This window comes from Rana temporaria, chromosome 13, assembly GCF_905171775.1.
Source record: "Rana temporaria chromosome 13, aRanTem1.1, whole genome shotgun sequence".
Lineage (NCBI taxonomy): Eukaryota > Metazoa > Chordata > Amphibia > Anura > Ranidae > Rana > Rana temporaria.
This window is the reverse complement of record NC_053501.1, coordinates 32,276,890-32,299,456: the sequence shown is the minus strand read 5'-3', so window position 1 is coordinate 32,299,456 and position 22,567 is coordinate 32,276,890. Positions and strand designations below refer to the sequence as shown.

General features: G+C 43.0%; 1 protein-coding gene across 1 annotated transcript in view; it reads left to right on the top strand.

The window, feature by feature from the left end:
- The window catches only part of MTHFD1 (methylenetetrahydrofolate dehydrogenase, cyclohydrolase and formyltetrahydrofolate synthetase 1), a 117,151-nt gene that overhangs the window by 3,439 nt on the left and 91,145 nt on the right, over nucleotides 1-22,567 (top strand). The window contains exons 2-8 of the mRNA XM_040332917.1: nucleotides 977-1,061; nucleotides 2,750-2,809; nucleotides 11,858-11,911; nucleotides 12,096-12,232; nucleotides 14,379-14,479; nucleotides 15,093-15,229; nucleotides 17,428-17,539. Coding sequence (XP_040188851.1) covers nucleotides 977-1,061; nucleotides 2,750-2,809; nucleotides 11,858-11,911; nucleotides 12,096-12,232; nucleotides 14,379-14,479; nucleotides 15,093-15,229; nucleotides 17,428-17,539 — 686 coding nt within the window. The remainder of the gene's footprint in view (nucleotides 1-976; nucleotides 1,062-2,749; nucleotides 2,810-11,857; nucleotides 11,912-12,095; nucleotides 12,233-14,378; nucleotides 14,480-15,092; nucleotides 15,230-17,427; nucleotides 17,540-22,567) is intronic.

Sequence of the window (22,567 nt, the reverse complement as noted above, 5' to 3'; positions counted from 1 at the left end):
TAATTTTAAAGCGTGACATGTTGGGTAACAATTTACTCGGCGTAGCATTATCTTTCACAATATAAAAAAAAAATTGGGATAACGTTACTGTTTTATTTTTTTATTAAAGTGTATCTTTTCCCCAAAAAAGTGCCCTTGTAAGACCGCTGCGCAAATATGGTGTCACAGAAAGTATTACAATGACCGCCATTTTATTCTAAAGGGTGTTGGAAAATAAATATATGTTTGGGCATATTGCACATGTATTGTCTAATGACAGCGCGATCACAGGCATCATACGTTCATTTGGCTGCAGTAGTAACAGCGCAGTTTTAAAACTGCGCTTCAGGATATTAGGGATGGCTTCTGTTTTGTCATGTACCATATTATAGATCAGTGATATTCAATTAGCGGACCTCCAGCTGTTGCAGAACTACAAGTCCCATGAGGCACAGCAAAACTGACAGCCACAAGCAGGATACCCAGAGGCAGAGGCATGATGGAACTTGTAGTTTTGCAACAGCTGGAGGTCCGCTAATTGCATATCCCTGTTATAGATCCAATGACCTTGCTCTCTGCTTTTCTATGCAATGCAGTCAGATCTTGGCCGGTGGGCGGAGGTGTCAGGGCGCAATACATAGCTTCCTGAAAACATCAAAGCACCCTGCCTCCGTATTGACTGTTTAGCTCTCTGCCTTTTAGGCAAGCGGTGGGCTCACTCTTGTGAGGAGATATTAAAGTATTAAAAATGCCTTGATGGCTGGATGCCAGACTGGAGGAGTGGGCATTCCTAAACTGACTATTTGCATGCAGGCCTCCATAGGTGATGCTGAGCCGCCTTGATTGAAATGCATGTCAGGCTGGGTAGGAAAGTGCTGGATGTCCACCAGCCAGGAAATGAGGCCAGCTCTCTGACTTGCAGCAGCTTCTAATGCACACTGAGAATCTCATCAACACATGCACTTCATTTTAATTTATGTAAACTCTTACATTTCAGACTAGTCCGAGAGCGTCTGAAAAATGAAGTGGAAGCTATGAAGGAAAAGTACAGCGGATTCCGTCCGGGCCTGGCGATTTTACAGGTATGTCACTAGGAATGTATATGTAATGTGCTTTATATTTTTATAATATTCTCTATCTATATTGCACATACTCACAGGCCACTTTATTAGGTACACCTGTTCAGTTGCTTGGTAACACAAATTGATCAGCTAATCGCATGGCAGCACCTCGTTGCATCTAGAAATGGTGAAGACGACTTGCTGTAGTTCAAATTGAGCATCAGAATAGGGAATAAAGGGGATTTGGGTGACTTTGAAGGTGGCGTGATTGTTGGTGCCGGACAACCTGGTCTGAGTATTTCAAAAACTCTATTGGGATTTCCACACACAACCATTTCTAGGGTTTACAGAGAATAGTCCAAAAAAGAGAAAATATCCAGTGAGTGGCAGTTGTGTGGAGGAAAATGCCTTGTTGATGTCAGAGGACAATAGGCAGGCTAGTTGGAGATGATGGAAAGGTAACAGTATCTCAACCATTCGTTGGTCTGAGTCTTGCTTCAGCTGCGACATTCAGATGGTCGGGTCAGAATTTGGCATTAACATGAAAGCATGGATCCATCCTGCCTTGTATCACTGGTTCAGGCTGGTGGTGTGGGGCATATTTTTTTTGGCACACTTTGGGCCCCTTAGTACCAATTGACCATTGTTTAAATGCCACGGCCTACCTGAGTATTGTTGCTGACCATCCGTTTATGACTACTATGTACCCAAATTTCTGATGGCTCCTTTCAGCAGGATAATGCACCATGTCACAAAGCTCAAATTATCTCGCCACTGGTTTCTTTGAACCTGACAATGAAGTCGCTGTACTCCAATGGCCTCCAGTTACCAGATCTCAATCCCATTAGAGCACCTTTTGGGATGTGGTGGAATGGGAGATTTGTATCGTGGATCTGCAGCAACTGTGTGATGCCATCATGTCAATATGGACCAAAATCTGAGGAATGTTTTAACACCTTGTTGAATCTTTGCGACAAAGTATTAAAGTGGTTGTAAAGGCAAAAGGTGGTCCAACCTGGTACCAGCAAGGTGTACCTAATAAAGTGGCCAGTGAGTGTGTATTTGTTTGTGGTTCATTTGCCAATATGACGGCATTTAGTTGGCGGAGCCTGCTGGGCTTTCTAATAAGAGCCCAGCACTGCCGGATTAACTTGAATAACAAAGGCATACTTTCAGCATAGGATAGATGACTCCTGTTTAGAAAATAAAACGCAATGCCTGGCTGCGAATAGGGAAATATTGTGAAATACTGTTTTGCAGTGTTTCATATTTACTTTGTAAATGTCCATTCTCATCAGAGTGTGTGTGTGTGTGTGTGTCAAACGCACTGGGTGTGCGATCTGCGTGTCAATAGGTACCTATCGACACCCCAAAAACAGATTGCAAACTCTGCATTTGCCTGCACCAGATCGTATGATACCGCAGTACAATGCAATCGTGTGTGTGTGTCCCGTGCGATTTCAGCCCCATCCATTGAATGAGCTGAAAATTGCAACGCAGAGGAACAGAGGTTCCTTTGCAATTCATATGTGAACCTACAATAAAACAAATTAGTCAGAGTCGGTTCACACTGGGGCGGCTCAGCCACCTGACGAGTCGCGTCCCATTCAATGCTATGGAACCGTTCTAATTTATGTATATAGGGTCTCATTGATTGACATCTGGGTCACACCATAAGGATATCACCACTTCTTCTTTTTATTTTATAGGTGGGAGACCGAGAAGATTCCAATCTGTACATAAGCATGAAACTGAAAGCTGCTGCAGAGGTAACAAAGTTTTCTTGACTTTCTCTAATCCATAGTACAGTGGAACCTTGGATTACGAGCATAATCAGTTCCAGGAGAATACTTGTAATCCAAAGCACTCTTATATCAAAGCGAGTTTCCCCATAGGAAATAGAAGCTCAGATGATTCGTTCCACAACAATTTTTATATAAAAATTATTACGGCAAAACCAAATGCAGTATAAAGTGTACTGTAAACCTAAAACAAATTAAACTTCACTTGAAATTTTTTGCAACAGAGACAGTATTTTAAAGTAAAGAAAAATATGCACTCTCACAATGTTAAGGAGTTTGATCACCTATTTAAAGCGCTGTGTATACTGCATGTACAATAAAGACGCTGGTATACAGCTCTGTATGTGGCCAGAGGTTGGTGCTTATCTATTTAAAGCCGCTCTGTATACAGTACTGTATGTTCAGTAAAGCCGCTGGTGTACAGTACAACGCTGTATGTGGCCACAGTTCAGCGCACAGCACTTCCTAAGGAACTGTTCGCATTGTTCCGGGTACGCCTGCCCCTGTTGGGAAGTGTCTGAGTGTCTCCATGAAGTGCTGTGAGCCACCATTGCCCGCAAACCTCTGGGCACATACAAAGCTATACTGTACACCAGCAGCTTCACTGTACATGTACACAGCGGCTTTACATGGATGAGCAGCAGACTTTCACATTTTGAGTGTAATTATTATTTTTTTTTAAATGTAAGGGGGGGGAAAGCTTGTGTATCAAGACAGCGCTTGTATAGCAAGGCAATTAAAAAAAAAAAAAAGTTGCTCGTCTTTCAAAACGCTTGTAAACCACGTTACTTGTAAACCAAGGTTTCACTGTATCTGTACAACAGATTTGTAATTGGGGGAATCGTTTTCTCTAACACTACCTCTCCAAGCATTTCTTTTCATTTTGATTATGGCTTGCAGCTAGAGAAAACCCAACATTCAGTATCAGAAAATTGTGAAAGTTCAATATTGTAGACTCATGGTGTCGCACTCTAATCAGCCAATTAACGCAAAACACCTGTGAATTTTCCTGAGCCTTTAAATGGTCTCTGTCTGGTTCAGTAGGTTACACAATCACGGGGAAGACTGCTGAATTGACGGTTGTCCAGAAGATGGTCATTGACACCCTCCACAAGGAGGGTAAGTCATAAAAGGTCATTGCTAAACAAGCTGGCTGATCAGAGTGCTGTATCCAAGCATATTAATGGAAAGTTGAGTGGAAGGAAAGTGTGGTAGAAAAAGGTGCAACGGGCATAACCACAACCTTAAGAGGATTTTTAAGCAAAGGCCATTCAAGAAATTGGGGGAGATTCACAAGGAGTGGACTACGTCTGGTGTCAGCGCTTCAAGAGCCACTGCACACTGATGTATCCAGGACATGGGCTTCAACACTCTCATTCCTTGTGTCAAGCCACTCCTGAACCACAGACACCAGCAGCATCTTACCTGGGCTAAGGTGAAAAGACTGGATTGTTGCTCAGTGGTCCAAAGACCTCTTTTCAGATTAAAGTCAATTTTGCATTTCATTTGGATATCGAGGTCCCATAGTCTGGAGGAAGAGTGGAGAGGTACAGAATCCAAGTTGCGTGAAGTCCAGTGATGATTTGGGGAGCCATTTCTGCTGGCGTTTGGTCCACTGTGTTTTATCAAGTCCAAAGTCAGCTCAGCTCTCTACCAGGCAATTCTAGAGCGCTTCATGCTTTCCTCTGCTGACCAGCTTTATGGAGATGCTGACTTAATTTTTCAGCAGGATTTGGCACCTGCCCACACTGCCAAAAGTACCATAACCTGGTTTAATGATCACGGTATCACTGTGCTTGATTGGCCAGCAAACTCGTCTGACCTAAACCCCATATAGAATCTGTGGGGTATTGTCAAGAGGAAGATGAGACACCAGACCCAACAATTCAGATGAGCTGAAGGCTGCTATCAAAGCAACCTGGGCTTCCATAACACCTCAGCAGTGCCACAGGCTGATCAACTCCATGCCACGCCTCATTGATGCAGTAATTTATGCAAAAGCAGCCCCGACCAAGTATTGAGTGCATACTATACATGGACTTGCCTTGGCCAACAATTCTGTATTAAATCTTTTTTTTTTGTTTTTGTTTTGGTCTTGCTTGAAATGTATCGCTGTGTGCAATGAATCTATTTAAAATGGGAGTTTCACTTTTTGAATTGAATTACTGAAATTAACATTTTGATCAAATTTTTTTGAGATGCACCTGTATGTGTATATATCTAAGCGTACTGAAACTTTTGGTCACTCACTCGCCGATGCTGAATACGATATGTTGTGATTAGAATTAGGGCCGAAACAACTTATTACAATTTTCATAATTGATTAATCGGCCAGTAACATAATGGGGTTAAAAAAACAAAAATTGGCCCTTTATAGTACAACAAAGCAAATCTCTCCTGTAAATTTACTTTCGCTGTCCCACAGTAAAAAAAAAAGAACCCCTTACAGTAGCGATTATTTGCTTTTTGTACTTTTTGTTTTTTTAACCCCATTATGTTACTAAACATCTCAGTCCTGGGTTCACACCCTTTTTGTTTTTTGGAGATTTTTGCAGAAACACGCTACAGTTTACATGTTTTCCTATGGGATACGACATTTTTTTTCAGCTGCTGCGTATTTGGAAAGGGCAAGGACTTTTTAACACAAAACGGGGCTATTTTGTATTTTTTTTTTTTTTTTTTTGGTTCAATATAATTCGATTGAGGAGCTGCAGAAAAGCATGTAATGTGTTTTTGCGGCAATTTGTGTTTTGTAATCTGCCCAACAACAAATTGGGCCAAAAAAATTTGAGGCAAATATTTTTTTTAAGGCTATTATGCTATCGAAACAACAATCGGCCAACTAATCGATTATGAAAATAATCGTTAGTTGCAGCCCCAATTAGAACCGCATGCCATTTGAACGAGTGTGTGTGTCTATAGAGGGAAAAGCACCATCTAGTGGGCAGTTTATAAAATTTTGTTAACTTGCAGTACATGTCTGGCCAAATGCAAAATCTTCATAGGTGTCCTGGTCCCACCGATGATGGCAAATCACTGCGGCTGGAGAAGTCCCAGGAGGAGTCCCCCGTGGGTATAGGGTGGAAGAGATGTTTGGTTGGGGGCAGACTGCCTCTACATCACCAGCGCTGTAAGCACCTCCAATAACTATGATTTGCTATCAGCTGGACCGGGACACCTATGAAGCTTTTGCATTTGGCCAGGCATGTACTGTGAGTTCTAACATTTTTTTTAATAAACTGCCCACTAGATGGCGCTCTTCCCTCTTCTATACACGCAGTGGGAAATATTGCATGTGATTCGGACAAGAATCGCACAGCATTCCTGTTTAAATCGCATGCAATTCTTTGCAGTGTGATTTTTGCCAATTCATTTTGTATTGGCACCACAAAGTATTAGGAGCATTTGTGCCAGTACTGATACTCTCACAAATGCTTGCTATCTGTGCATCCCTAAAATAAATACAATTTTTATGCTGGAGTTCTTTAATCCTTTTGCTGCCATCGATGCAAGGCATACAACCTAACCAAATCTCTTCTGGTAGGCCCTACTTCTGCTGCGTTCTTTCTGCTATAAGCTCATGGTCCTCAGTGACGATTAACTTATAACTGACCCCCCAGAAGCTGCTGATTTAGAAGAAAATCGGTGGCTGAATCAGCAAAAATCTGACCTCTGCTACCAATACCCTGTCACGCCTCTGACCTGTGCTCCCTGTGTCATTTTATCATTAATCACACCAATGCAACGCACATTTTGGCACAGCAGATTGGACATTACCACAGCACATGGGGTGTGAAGCCAACTTGCTTACTTTTTTAGATCCTCAGTGTTTTGCAAGAAGGCACAAGTTTAAAATGTACAAATATTTGTTTATTGGCTCAATTACAATTTTTGGCGTCTAGACTTCGGTTACATTTTTGTAAGCACTAATGATTTTAGAGTATCAAGATTTTGGTAAACAATTCATAACCATGATGGGACCTACAAAATTGGCAACACCAAATTATTCTATGGGCCTTGTGCTTTTAGAAAATTGTATGGTTGGTTGGGGGAGGCCACGCCCTCTTACTAATTCTGAATGCTGCAGGTGAAAAAATTGCAAAAAATGGTCTGGCTAATTGAGGCTTAAAGTGATTCCAAAAATTTTTACCTGCTCTGCAATTGTTTTGCTGAAAACAGCCTTGATCCTCTTTATTTTGGTTCCCATGCTGGTGGTCCTGGCTTCAGAATGGGCACTTAAAAGTGAACCTCCACGAACTCTTCAAGCTGGTTTCGCAGACTATGAATCCAGCTTGTTTAGAGGCCCCCAACCCTGATTCACAAGAATTTTGCAACGAATTGTCTATTTCATTAATAAAATTGAGAAAATCCGTGAAGTATTCAGCAAAATGGAATCGCCACTTACCCATCCCCAAATCCCAAACCAAATACCCACTTAAATCAACTGCAACCACCAAAATTCACTCTAAAACCCATCTCCATCAATGCCACCAAAAACATCATCAGGACTCTGCGTCACAGCACCCAATGACATAATTCCCACTAAACTGCTGAAAGAATGTGCCGGTATACTGGCACCAGCTATCACGCAGCTCATCGATCAATCATTCATGGAGGGCACGGTGCCCACCTTGCTGAAACAAGGGACAATAAAACCTATCCGAAAAAAAAAAAAACACCCTTAACCACAAAGACCCAAACAACCGCAGGCCGATAACAGGTCTAAATGTACAACTTCTTTCTCCATTACCTTGGAGAGAACAACAGCTACAACTGCATTTAGACACCCATAAATTACTCGACACGTTTCAATCAGGCTTCCGTCCGGTGCACGGAACAGAAACGGCGTTGCTCAAAATATGGGATGACGTTCTAGAGGCCGCAGATGAAGGAGAATCTTGTCTCCTGATCCTGCTGGACCTAAGCGTGGCTTTCGACACTGTAGACCACGGACTACTGCTAGCTAGGCTAGCTGAAGTTGCCAAAGTCACGGAAGGTGATTTGACTTGGTTCTCCTCCTTCTTGGAAAACCGATCACAAACCGTGAAACTGGGGTCTTTCAGCTCTGAAAAAACGTACGGTATAATGCGGAGTCCCTCAGGGGTCTCCCTTGTCACCCGTATTGTTCAATTTCTATTTCCGCCCCCTCTTTTGAAATCATCAGGAACCAGAAGCTACTTTACAGACGACACTCGACTGTATTTCCGCATCTGCAACGAAAAAGATCATTCTCTTGGACTAGAGAAATCCCTCTCTCTAGTTATCTTAAACTCAATGGTTCAAAAACAGAACTTCTTCTGTTTCACGCAAACCGAAAAAGTCACCCCGCATCAACTTGGACTCCCCCGCCCATTCTGGGTAAAACTATCACCCCTAGCACCAAAGTCAAGTCTGAGTCATTTTCGACTCCTACATGACAATGGATGCACAAATGGGGTCAGTAGTCAGCGGATCCCATCATCTGCTGCGCCTACTACGCCGACTCACCCCTTTATCCCGAAAGAGGACATTGCAGTCGTGGTGGAAACAATCATCCATTCCAGACTAAACTACGCAAATGCCCTCTATCTAGGACTCACCAAATCACTCGTCTGCAAGTCGTTCAAAACACGGCCGCTCGATTAGTGACTGGCAAAAAAACCTGGGAATCAATTTTGCCTTCGCTGAGATCCCTTCATTGGTTGCCAGTAAAAGACAGAATCACTTTCAAGGCTCTCTGCCTAACGCATAAGTGCATTCAAGGAAACACCCCCCTATATCTATGCAAAAAAATAAAAGCCCATAACCCAAATCGCATTCTGCGATCCACAAATCAAAACCTACTCCAAATACCCAAAGCCAGATACAAGTCCAAAGGAGATCGAAGATTTGCAGTCCAGGGACCTCGGCTGTGGAATGTGCTACCAACTACCATCCGACTGGAGTCGGACCACTTGGCCTTCAGGAGAAAGATTAAAACCCATAATTTCTGAGGTCAAGGGGGTTCCTTTCCCATGGAATATAAACAGCGCCCAGAGGCGATTCAGTTCGCACTGACTCTGTCCATTCACATAACTGAGCATCGTAACCTGTGTTTACGATGCTTCCGTTTATGAGGAGCTTCTCTCCATTCTTAGCTGAGGCTGCTGAGAAAGGGACTGGGGAATCTGTGTCCTTGGTCCCTTTCTCTGTCTTAAAGGGTAGATGTCAGAGGTCTGTTAAGACCCCTAATATCTCTCCAAAGACCCCCAACAGGGATGATTTAAAAAAAAAAAAATCAATTTTTTTTTTTTTTTTTTTTTAATAAACATGAAGGCATGGATCCATCCTGCCTTGTATCAATGGTTCAGGCTGGTGATGGTGTGGGAGATATTTTTCTTGGCGCACTTTGGGCCCTTAGTACCAATTGAGCATCATTTAAACCCCACGGCCTACCTGAGTATTGTTGCTGACCGTGTCCATCCCTTTGACTACAGTGTACCCATCTTCTGATGGCTCCTTCCAGCAGGATAATGCACCATGTCACAAAGATCAAATCATCTCACCACTGGACAATGAGGTCACTGTACTCCAATACACTCTACAGTCACCAGATCCCAATCCAATAGAGCCCCTTTTGGGATGTGATGAACGGGGAAACTCGCATTGTGGATGTGCAGCTGACAAATCTGCAGAAACTGTCATGTCAATATGGACCAAAATCTGAGAAATGATTCCAACACCTTGTTGAATCCATGCCACCAAGAATTAAGGCAGTTCTGGAGGCAAAGGGGTCCAACCTGGTACTGGCATGGTGTACCTAATAAAGTGTCCGGTGAGTGTGGTACACAGTGCTTTCTATTGGTTAAACTGCACAGGGTGAGACTGGTAAGCTGAGATCTGCTAAAATGCTGTAATCACATCTGCAACCTTTTTAGCTTCTGCAACTGTTAAGCTGTCAACTATAATAGCAGTGTTCAGTGTTCCCGTATGAAATTTACTGCACGTGGCACACTTATTCTCTACAGACACGTGGGGCTTTGGCAGTATGTTATTATTGCTAAATGCCCCTTACTATCAATGTTGGGCTGGGACTATAGGCAGCAGTTTTACAGAGATGTGCATTAGCAACACTTTACAAGAATTTGAAAAACAAAATCCTGTGTAGGCTGGAATGAGGGAGCAATATACAATAAGGGACAGAAAAGTTTAACCACTTCAGCTCCAGAAGGGTTACCGTTGCCCCCCACCCTTTCCTGACCAAGGATTTTTTTTTTTTTGCGCTAGTGCATTGCTTTAACGGACCATTGCGACGATGTACCCAAATAGGCCTGAATAGGACTGTTCTATACCTAAAATGTATTGGGCCTCATGCAACACAGAGCTTAAAGTGATTGTATACTGTCACCTTGTAAACAACCCATTCAATTTAAAATGGAAATTAATGGAAAAGTATTTGTGTATAGATATTTAAAAAAAATAATTATATATTTAAAATGAGGGTTGTCCCGATACCACTTTTTTAAGACAGAGTACCGATACTTTTTTTTTTGTCATGTGACAGTGGCACATGAAAATATAAATATAAATAATAAATGTTTATTATCCCTTTTGGGGCTTTGGTAAGATATCAGGGGTCTTAAAAGACCTCGGACATCTCCCCTTTGAGACAGAAAGGGACTAAGGAGACAGATTCCCCAGTCCCTTTCTCAGCTGCACTTAAAATGAATGGACAGGAGACAGAGGCTGCTCTCCATTCATAAACTGAAGCATCGTAAACACAGGTTACGATGTTTGTTATATGAATGTACAGTCAGTGATCACTGACTGTTTATTCAGGGGGCAGAGGAGGATATGGAGGGGGACACAGAGCTCAAAGGGGGACATGGAGGGTGTCACCGAGCACGGAGGGGGAGAGCAGTACCGTGGAGGGGGAGAGCAGTACCGTGGAGGGGGAGAGCAGTACCGTGGAGGGGGAGAGCAGTACCGTGGAGGGGGAGAGCAGTACCGTGGAGGGGGAGAGCAGTACCGTGGAGGGGGAGAGCAGAATAATGGAGGGGGGAGAGCAGCACTGAGGGGGGAACTGGAGGATACAGGGACAGTCGGGTATCGGGTGGAGCATCGGAGCATTTTCCCGGGGGAACAAGTACTCTGGGAAATGCTTGGTATCGGTACTGATACTAGTATCAGGACAACCCTAATATATATTATAAAATGTGATCGCATTCCCTCTGTTCTCAGCTGCATAAGAGCTAGGGGAGGAGAAACGGCAGTACACTGGTCTTAACAGTGAATGGTGCAGTAGGGCGGTGTCGGCACCAGCCTGATCATTGGAGGAAGGCGGGCTGAGTTCCCAGCATGGCTAGAGAACTGACTAGTGTGGGCAGTTTTTAAAAGTAAAGCAACTGGCATAAACGCCAAGAATTTTGCACAAAAGAAGCATTACAAAGAACAGGATGCTTTCCCCATACAAGTACGTGGTACCGCAGCTACATCGGGAATAACAAATGCTTCACTATCCTGGCCAATGAAAAGCATTAACGCTCAAACGCCTGACATGCTTTTTTTTTTTATTTTTTTTTGACAGCTAAGTATTATGGACTCGGCACCAGATTTTTATTTTTTTTAACAGGGAGGATGGAGCCAATATTTTGCAGGCATCTTCGGAGTCGGCATCTGCTTTCTGGATTGAGATGCTGGCTCAAATTATGCCGTTAATCCTGGTGCCTGTACCTTTCTTGGCTGTATTTGATGTCTGACACAGATCAGCCTGTGCTGCAGCTCCTCGCCTTTTGACTTGCTACAAAGTTAGTGTTTAAGAGTGGGAGACACTGGAAAGGTTTAGGTATGAAACGCAAGGACTGCTTATAAGGAGGTGAAGCTTTTTGGAAAATAGTTGCTGCTTATATGTGAGGGGTAAGGAAGTTGTTAGAAGGGCCCACTTGAAGAGAAATAATTTTCCTTTCAGAAATAACTCTATAATTGTATCTTTAAGATTTTACCGGCCATGTCATTGGTGTCTATATTTAACGTGTACTTTTTTTTTATTTTTTCAAGATTGGAATTGAAGCTAGTCATGTCAAGTTACCAAGAGCTGCAACTGAGGCAGAGGTAAGAATATGGGTAACATTCAGGACAGGTGGGGGCCGGGAAGGGATGAAGATGATATTTAGGACAGATGGGGGCTGGAAAGGGATGAAGATGATATTTAGGACAGATGGAGGCTGGAAATGTATGGGGGAAGGGGTGTTTAATAGTCAGGACAAGTATGAGTCTAATTTATTTGTCTCTTTAGGTACTAAGCAAGATAAAGTCGATTAATGAGAATCCAGAGTTACACGGCCTGATTGTTCAGCTGCCTCTGGATTCAGATCACAAAATAGACACAGAAAAGGTCACCAACGCTGTGTCGCCAGACAAAGATGTCGATGGGTGAGTTCTATTGTCACTACTTTGTTTTTATCCTTGTGTAGATGGGCACTTTGTGTTCCCTGACTGTTAAGGGGGGGTTGAATCTTCTGCCAGTGTCAAACGCATGATATACTGTATAGTATGAATTGTTGCCGTACAGCCCTTTATCAGCTTTTCGAATGCATATGCCTTAAAAGTGTCTGGTCCCAGATTTTTTATTTATTTTTTTTACATTAAAGGGGTTGTAAAGCTTCGTGTTTTTTTCACCTTGATGCATCCCATGAAAAAACACCTTGCACTCTCTGCCCCCCCTTTACTTACCTGAGCCACAAATCTCCATGGGCGCGATCCCGCGTTGCTTTCCCCCAGCTCTTGTGGGCTCTTCATTGAATGATAGCAGCGCAGCCATTGGCTCCCGCTACTGTCAATCAAATCAATGACTGCTGACTATCACGTGGGAGGGGGGGGGGGGGTTAGCTCTTGCCGGGAGGAGCCGAGACAGCCGGTGAGGGACCCCAGAAGAAGAGGATCGGGCCACTCTGTGCAAAACGTACTGCACAGTGGAGGCAAGTATGGTATGTTTAAAAAAAAAAAAAAATGTAGAATTAAACCTTTACAACCCCTTTAATGGCTGTGTGTTGAGTTATTTTGAGGGGACAGCAAATTTACACTGTTATACAAGCTGTACACTCACTACTTTGCTACAATGTAAAGTGTCATTTCTTCAGTGTTTAGATATTCGCCAGCACACCAGGAATCATAACGTCCAAAAATTTAATGCATATCTATTATGTCAAAAAGAGCAACGTTTCGAGGCCACGCAGGACCTCTTCGTCAGGCCTGACGAAGAGGTCCTGCGTGGCCTCGAAACGTTGCTCTTTTTGACATAATAGATATGCATTAAATTTTTGGACGTTATGATTCCTGGTGTGCTGGCGAATATATATATATATATATATATATATATATATATATATATATATATATATATATATATATTTGCTTTCCGGTTCCCAGCCGGTGATCGTTTCAGCACCCTTTTACTACTTGGCCATTTTGCCGGAAGGTGTGCAATCGGAATATTTTTGAGATTTCTTCAGTGTTGTCGCATGAGAAGATTATTATTTTTATTGTGTATATAAAATGCAAAAATATGAGGGGTGTAATCACTCTTGTGATACTGTACATCCAACAGTGTTTTCGTAAAACAATGTAAATTATCCATATGAAAGGCCGCCATGGCGATTTTACCTACATAGATCCACTAATGGCAATTCAATTGGATAGTATGTGTCCCAGTGATTTTATCGGAGTATGAAGTCTGCAAACACAACGTGAAAGGATGCTCATAGGAAGGCCATCTTCACATAAACTTGTGCCTCTTACCAGAATTCTTGGATCTCGCATTATAGAGCTCTTTTGCTTTCTAGAATTCCCACAAGACCCTGTAGTTATAAGGAGGCAGGGGGTATACTCCACATCCAGCCCCAGCAGCATTAACATCCAAGGCCGGTATTCAATAAAGCATATATTTTTTTTCTTGGAGATCTATCGGAGATCATAGTGTGGTATGCAAAAAAATCTAGTTTTATTAGAAAGCATGTATTGCAATTACACGATCATAAACAAGCAAACACGGCCACAGACCTTGCCAGCTGACTTGTGCGCGATGACATCAGTTGTTGCTTCAACCGACGCGTTTCCCTCGTAATAGGCGTCAACTGGGAAAGGACTACACTATGAAGTGCTTTTCCTCTTCCGATGTCTGGGAACCATCAAGGACCAACAAATGATATGCTTTATTGAATACTGGATGTTAATGCTGCGGGGGTAGACGTGGATGATACCCCCCTCTCTCCTTATAACTACAAGGTCTTGTGGCTTGATGCATTTGTTGATCACTTAGAGAAGCGCACAAAGTCACTTTTTGAGTCTTGTATTTGGACTTGCTGGGTTGTGGCTCTCCTATCTTAATTTCTTGGCTTGCTTTTGTTTTACACTTTTTGTATACTTGGAGGTGGGATAATCGCGATTTTTGCTTGGATAAGATTCAAAGTAGTGTGGCTCCAAACGTTTGAATCTGGCTACCAAATTTTGAGAACATATACTTGAGATGAGAGAGGACTTTCTATATCTTATTTTAATTGTATTTATTTTTTCCCCACAGGTTAACAAGTGTTAATGCGGGTAAACTCGCTAGAGGAGATCTTGGAGATTGCTTCATTCCTTGTACACCGAAAGGATGTCTGGATCTCATACGACAAACAGGTGGGATGTTTTAGGAACGGAGTATGTAACCTGGCTGTGTTTTTAGTCTAGATCAGGGATCTCCAAACTATGGCCCTCCGGCTGTTGCATAACCACAAGTCCCATGAGGCATTGTAAAACTCTGACAATGACTATGCATGCATGATGGGAATTGTAGTTCCTGAACTGGAGGGCCATAGTTTGGAGACCCCTGATCTAGATATTGATATTCAGCAATCTGCAGCTTAATGGTCTTCTGTTTTCGCATATACAGTAGTTGTAAGGCAACCGTTTGTTAAAATATTTATTGTCTGTAAAATGTTAGTGTGGGTGGCGGTAAGGTTGTACATGGCGCCAATCAATACCTCCAATGCTTATGGCTACTTTACACCACAAGCTTAATGCAGACAGTACTGCCTACCCAAATAGCTCAGTATTTAATCTGTTTATTCAGTCAATACATTCAAATTTACCCTTTTTAAATTGAGTGCAGTTTCTTAAATTGACATAGTTCAGTGCAGAATAGCAGTGGTCCTTTGACTTTAGTGTGTGTGTTCTCTTTTTTTTTTTTTTTTTTTTTTTCGATTTATATTACCAATTTGTCATATGTATGTTTGTAACTGTTTTTGTTTAGGCATTCAGATTGCAGGGAAACGGGCTGTGGTTATTGGACGCAGTAAAATTGTGGGTGCACCAATGCATGACCTGTTGCTTTGGAACCATGCTACAGTCACCACCTGCCACTCCAGGACTGATCCACTGAGTGAGGAGGTAAGTGCCTTGTTTCCTTTTTTTGCAAATGGTGCGCTTGCTTGCACTGGAGCACATGGTACAAAGAACCATTGTTGGGGGCGGGGGGGGGGGTTACTGCCATCTGGCGGAGGGGGGGTCATTTGGGTTCCCTTCGCACTGGTATGACTTCAAAGTTGCAACTTGGATACGACTTTGGCTTTGACCAGTGATAGGACAACTGTTGCACACAAGTTGCATTGTATAACATTCAGGTATGACTTCCATGCAACTTCTAAGGGTTAAAATCTATGACCCTCAAGTCCTTCAAAACTTAACCACTTTAATACAGGGCCTTTTTACCCCCTTCCTGCCCAGGCCAATTTTGAGTTTTCGTCACTGTCACACTTTGAATGACAATTGTTCGGTTATGCAACACTGTACCCAAATAAAATGCCCCCCCCCCCACAAATAGAGCTTTATTTTGGTGGTATTTGATCATCATTTTTTTGCGCTATAAACAAGAGTGAAAACTTTTTTTTTTAACTTTTGCTATATCCCTTTTTGTTTAAAAAATTAAAGTTCCTCAGTTTAGGCAGATATATGTATTCTACATATTTTTGGTAAAAAAAATTGCAATAAGCGTATATTGGTTAAATTGCGCAAAAGTTCCAACGTCTACAAAATTGTGTGTGTATAACCATTTACATCTATACAGCGATCAGTGCTATAAAAATGCACTGATTACTGTGTAAATGTGACTGGCAGGGAAGGGGTTAACACTAGGGGTGACCAATTGGTTAATTGTGTGTCCTGGGGAGTGATTATAACTGTAGGGGGTGGGGACTCTCAAAGGGGGATGACTGATCGGTGTTCCTCTGTACTGTGAACACACCATCCTCACCCGATATGGATCTGTGTGTTTATACACACAGATCCACAGTCTACTGTGTTAGAGGAAGTAAACCCTGATGGGTTTTGCTTGCTGCAAAGGAAAAAGCATAATGGGCTAGTATGAATCGCATACTAGCGCATTATGTGCATCTTGCCTGCAAAATAATCCAGCGATGTCCCCTGTGTAGGCAGCATCCATCTTCTGGCCCTTCTTCCTTCCTGGCCGTGGGCTCTGGTTCGCGGAGCCACGTGACGTCACTCCCACGCATGCGCACGGGAGCCTCTTAACTGCACAGGCTAGGGAAGAAACGGCACTTAGTTTTGTTCCACGCGCATGCGCTGTTAAAATTTTCGGTGGACTACAAGTGAAATCTCCTATTCTAGGCTTACCTATAGGTAGAAGTCCAAAAAGTGGGCCGACGGGAACACGCATCGGCTAACGAGCGACACGCGGGCACGTGCCTCCCAGACGACCTGGAAGCCCAGGGTGTCATGACGCCCGCCCAGTCTGGGAGATCCCACCTGTGGAGATATATCTATAAATTTATGGGATGTGAAGTGGTTCAAGAGGGTAAACCCTGCAGGGGGTAAAGGTTTCCTCCCTTCCTTCCCTGCAAAGGCATATTTACAGTGCCTAGAATAAGGCTTGCCTATAGGTAAAAGTACTGCAGGTAGGTTTACAACCTCTTTAACCACTTCTCACCCGGCCTATAGCAAAATGATGGTTCTGGTATCCTGACTTACCGCAACACCGATCTCAGTAAAGAGCCTCTGGAGGCTCTTTACCATGTGATCGGCTATGTCCAATCACAGCTGATCATGGTGTAAACGGGAAGAGCCATGTATCCTCTAAAAAAAAAAAAAAAAAAACATGACTAGAAGATGCCCACATAGGACCACCAGTAATGCCTACCAGTGTTTACTTATTAGTGTTGCCTATTGGTGCCACCTGATCAGTGAGGAAGAAAACGTACTTATTTGCAAGGTTTTATAACCGATACCAAGAAAAAACAAAAAAAAATTTGCTATGTGCTAGGATAAGGGGATGTCAGGGTTCTTATAGACCCCCCCCCACAAATCACTGTTTCACTGACGGGAGTGTAAACGAAAGCTGCTTATCACCACACTCCACAGCATTTAGGCAGCCCCATGTTGCACAATCGGACCGGGCTAAAGCCATCAAACGCCATCGGTGTGTTCATAGGTGCAGAGGCCATAAACGCATGTTGAAAGTGCTTGAGCCACGTTACGATTTTTTTTTTATTTTTTTTTTTATTTTTATCTATCCGTTGCACCCCTACTAGCCATTGATTTTGATCCATTTAATATACTTTAACTGTTTACAGGTGAGCAGAGCGGACATACTGGTTGTTGGTGCTGGTAAAGCAGAGATGGTTAAAGGTGAATGGATCAAGCCTGGTGCTATTGTGATTGATTGTGGCATCAACTACATATCGGGTAAGTGTGGAGTGCTGCTTGTAATTTATGTTGCTGGCTTGTATTGGAGACTAAAGCTGGCTACACAAGGACCTGAAAGGGCATACTGCAAAACCAGCATCTGATCATCGCTCACAGCCATTGGCTGAAAATGCTGAACAGTGTGTTCGTTCTGGTTGGGGGGTCAGGGGGGGGGTACCCTGTCAGAATACAATAGCTCAGCGAGGCAGATGACTGCACCAACATCAGATATGTTAAGCTGGCTGCACTTTCGTGTGTTTTTATTGTTGTCGTTTTACCTTCTGCAATGTAGTGCAAGGGCCTGCCTGATTGCATGCAATTTTTAAGTTTTGTCTTCCTTTTTTATGTGGTTTTGGTATAAAAAATAAACGGGGAATGGTTTTGGTCAATTTAAAGAAATTGTATAATGTGTAGCCAGCTTTAGTACAGCAATCTGTAACCATTTTTTATTCTGTTCAGCCCTCTGGGTTGAGGGGGGGGGGGGGACTTGGTGTGTACCTGGCTTAAAAGGATAGTTTATTTACAAAAAAACTGCAGGTAAGCTTTTTTGTAGATTTAAAACCCTGCAACTCTTGACTAAAGAGGAATAATACCCTTGTTATAGGTGTAGGCCATTTACATACCTTATGAAGCCTGACTGTAATAAACTCAGGATGTTGCCAAGTGAGGCCTAGTCATCACTGCTCACCAACACAGGAGTGAGCGCTTTCTGATTCAAACCCCCTCACATGCTCTTTCTCCTGAGGCAGTAGCTCTGAGCTCAGCGTTTGAGAGCTCACTCTTGTAATTGTGGAGGTGAGCGGTAAAATGTAGGCCTCACTTAGACCCCTTTCACACTGGGTCGTTTTGCAGGCGCTATTGCGCTAAAAATAGCGCCGGCAAAGGGCCCTAAACAGCCGCTGCTGTGTCTCCAGTGTGAAAGCCCTGAGGGATTTCAGTCATACTAGCCACATCTTTGCAGCGGTGTGTATACCGCTCCCACCCATTGAAATCAATGGGACACCGGCTATACCACCAGCAAGGCGCCTCTGCAGAGGCGCTTTGCGGTGGTTTTTAACCCTTTCTTGACCGCTAGCGGGGGGGGGGGTAAAACCGCCCTGCTAGCGGCCGAATAGCGCCGTGAAATTGGTGGTAAAGATAAAAATAATGGCACTTTATCGGTGACACTGCCCCCACCCCAGTGTGAAAGGGGCCTTGGCAACAGCCTTGGAGTATTCCAGTCAGGCTTCATGAGTTATATAATTGGCCTAAGCCTATAGCAAGGGCATTATTCAACTTTAGTCTGCATAGGCAGTTTTGTGGTAAAGCTGAACTATCTGTTTAAAAAGTGTGTGGACATCTCCACCTCAGTCATGTGAGAGTGCTTAGCAACTTGTCTGCCAGTCCTGCGCACTGTCACATGGAAGACACTCCATTTATTTTAATAAGCGTACTTAACCGCTACAAATCTACAAACTTGGTGTAGACTTCAAGCACGGTTTGTTTGTTTTTGAGAGAGATATATATATATATATATATCTCTATATCTATATCTCTCAGTACACCACTATTTCACACTCCCCTAGTACCCAATAAGTAATCTGCAGTCCCCTGGCAGAATGGCTTGTTATAGGTGAATATGGGCACTGAGGGCAAACGTCCAAAATTTCACTTTTCAGTAAACTGAGGAGCTTTCATTTTTAGTTATTGTTGCATTTATAAAAAGTGGTTGTTTGTGGTTAGTTTTTGCATAGCTTGTGTAGTATTGGTGAGTGGGTTTAGTAGGGGGCTTCAATATATCAACTCAAACTCGCCAAGAAAGGTTGGTGACCAAAAAAATACTTTCTTGGGGAGTTTGAGATCAATATTGAAGCCCCCTACTAAACCCACTCACCAATACACAAGCTATTCAAAATTGTAGCCACAAAACACCACTTTTTATAAATGCAACAATAACTAAAAATGAAAGCTCCTTGGTTTACCTGTGATGCTTTCTGGAATTTGGGACGTTTGTCCTCCGTGTCCATAATTGCCTCTAACAATCCAATCTGCCAGGGGACTGTAGATTATTTATTGGGTACAAGAGGAGTGTGAACTAGTGGGGGTACTGTGTAATTTTTTTTTTTTTATATATCTCCAAAGTCCTCCTAGATGACACTTGGTGTTGCTTGTAAATGATGCGTTTGACACATTATTCTTTTTACAAGTGTGTACTCCAAGGTCACTTGTCTCTATGAACAGAGTTGTATTTTACAGTAGTTGTACTAGAAGTTCTTGTTTTGGTTACTGAGCTCTGTAGAGAAGTTCATGGTGATTGCTTGCATTCAATCGGTCAAAGAGCAGTGTAGGACCTGTTTATGCTGCAGATCACTGCACATTAAGGCGACATGGAGAACATTCAGGAGACTAATGCAGGTCAGCAGATAACTGGTAAACAGTGGGGACTTTTATTTATGCCTTTGGCACCAGAGAAATGCATGCCAGAAGAGATTTATCAGTTTATTTTCTGTAATGTATACCGTATTTGTTTTCTGATTGTAGAGCTTTCACGTAGGTGACAGTGTCTACGTTTCTCTAGAAAGCAATGTGCAATGGATCACTTTTCAGAGGGCAGCAAAGCAGTGTCTCCTAGGGGTAAAAGTTGTATTGAACCAAGCATTACCATTATGCTCTGCAAGTGGTGGCTGGTTTGGGGGGGGGGGTCTGGGTGTAAAACTGTGGCTCAACTGCTTTTTTTTTTACTACCACCTGTGTAAAAGGAGCCTTGGCGCTGCTTCAGAGTACCACTTGCCTGCTGGACCGTGTAGTAGATGCGGTTGTACACAGCGGGATTTCAAATGTAGCTAAACTGTAGGATTGTCATGTTGAATCTGGATATCTGGTGTAGTGAAGTTTTGATAGTTCTATCACCTCGCTGCTTTTGTTCCTGTGCCTTCTGTGTGTTGTAGGGCTGCAACTAACTTTTTTTTTTTTTCATAATTGATTAGTCGGCCAATTTTGTTTTGATCGAATAAAAACCTCAATGTGGTATAACATTTAGTTAACAGCATTTTGTCATGCCAACATTTCATATTGCTGATCTGTGCCTGCTGTACCATGTACTTATGTTTTTAAAAGCACATTCTGTTCTTTGTATTGCTTCCTTTGTGTGAAATCCCTGGTGTTCCTGCTATGCCCTCTGCTTTCCTATTATCTGACCACACTAAGCAAAGCACACCATGGTCGGTTCTCTAGCTATTCAGACTTGGGTCAGAATTTTTATTTAAAGAGAATGTAAAGGCCTAAAACACTGTTTTGCAGATTTTTTTAGACAGGATTGTAATATACACGACAGACTCCCTTGTTATCACCTGTCATGAGGTTAAAAAAAGTTGGCCCTTAAGGCTGCTTTCACACTAAGGCGCTATAGGGGAGCGGTGTTCTGGCAGGATGCTAAAGTCCTGCAAGCAGCGTCATTGCAGTGGGCGCCCTTGCCGGCCCTTAAACCCCCCCCCCCCCCCGCTAACAGCCGAAAGGGTTAAAAAGTGCCCCGCTAGCGGCCAGAAAGACCTGCAAAAAACGGTGGTAAAGCGCCACTAAAAATAACAGCACTTTACTGCCGTTTAAGTTCCTCCACCCCAAACTCGCTCATCAATGTCTTTATGGAGCTCTTTGTGCACTGGTGCACAGTCATGTTGGCACAGGAAGGGGCCATCCCCAAATTGTTCTCACCAATTTGGGAACATGAATATGTCCAAAATGTCTTGGGTATGCTGATGCCTTAAAGGGGTTGTAAAGGTAAAAATGTTTTCCCTAACTAGCTTCCTTCACCTTAGTGCAGTCCTCCTTCACTTACCTTCACTTACCTCATCCTTCGATTATTATTTTTTTGCTATTAAATGTCCTTATTTCTTCTGAGAAATCCTCACTTCCTGTTCTTCTGTCTGTAATTCCACACAGTAATGCAAGGCTTTCTCCCTGGTGTGAAGAAAGCCTCTTGAGGGGGCGAGCAGGAGGGTCAGGACGCCCACTAACACACAGATCCTTTCTCTATCTGCAAAGTAGAGAGCGTCCTACTCGCCCCCTCCCCCCTCAAGAGGCTTTCTCCACACCAAAATCAAAGGACGAGGTAAGGTGGAGGAGGACTGCACTAAGGTAAGGGAAGCTATTTAGGAAAACTTTTTTTTTTTTTACCTTTACAACCCCTTTAACCTTTACAAAACCCCTTTAAGAGTTCCCTTCCCTGGACCGAAGGAGCCAAGCCCAACCCCTGATAAACAGCCCCACACAATGCCCCTCTAGCAAAGGATTTGGAGGGGTGGTCCAATACTTTTTAGCATTTTTTAATGTGGATGAACTTGACTGGCCTGCAGAGTCCTGACCTCAACCTGATGGGAACACCTTTGGGATGAATTAGAGCGGAGACTGCCAGCCAGGCCTTCTCGTACAACATCGGTGCCTGACCTCACAAATGCGCTTCTGGAAGAAAGAATCAAACCATTCCCATAGACACACTCCTAAACTTTGTGGACAGCCTTCCCAGAAGAGTTGAAGCTGTTATAGCTGCAAAGGGTGGGCCAACACAATATTGAACCCTATGGACTAAGACTGGGATGCCATTAAAGTTTGTGTGTGTAAAGGCAGATGTCCCAATATTGTATATTCAATAGCGACCCATTAGGCCTTGGTTTAGCTTTATAACTGAGACATTTTGTGTGATTTGCTTTTTGGTGTATTTGCTTTATTAAAGCGGAGTTCCAACCACAATTAGCATTTTTTAAATGTATGTCCTTTCATGCGTTTTTATAATATAAATCCTGTCACTTACTATTTTACAATCCGCCGTGCTCCGCATAGTTATTCAATTCAGTTTATAAAACTATGTCCACACCGTTGTCTTTTTGCTTGTGGGCATTGTTAAGCCTACAAGCGCTTCCTGGATGTCTTGGATGGGGAGTGATAATTGGGTAGCGCACTGCATACTGGGAAATGACACATTTCCCAGGAGCATTAGAGGGAGATGATGTCAGAATCCTAGGTGATTCCAAAGGCAGCTTTTGTGGGACTGCA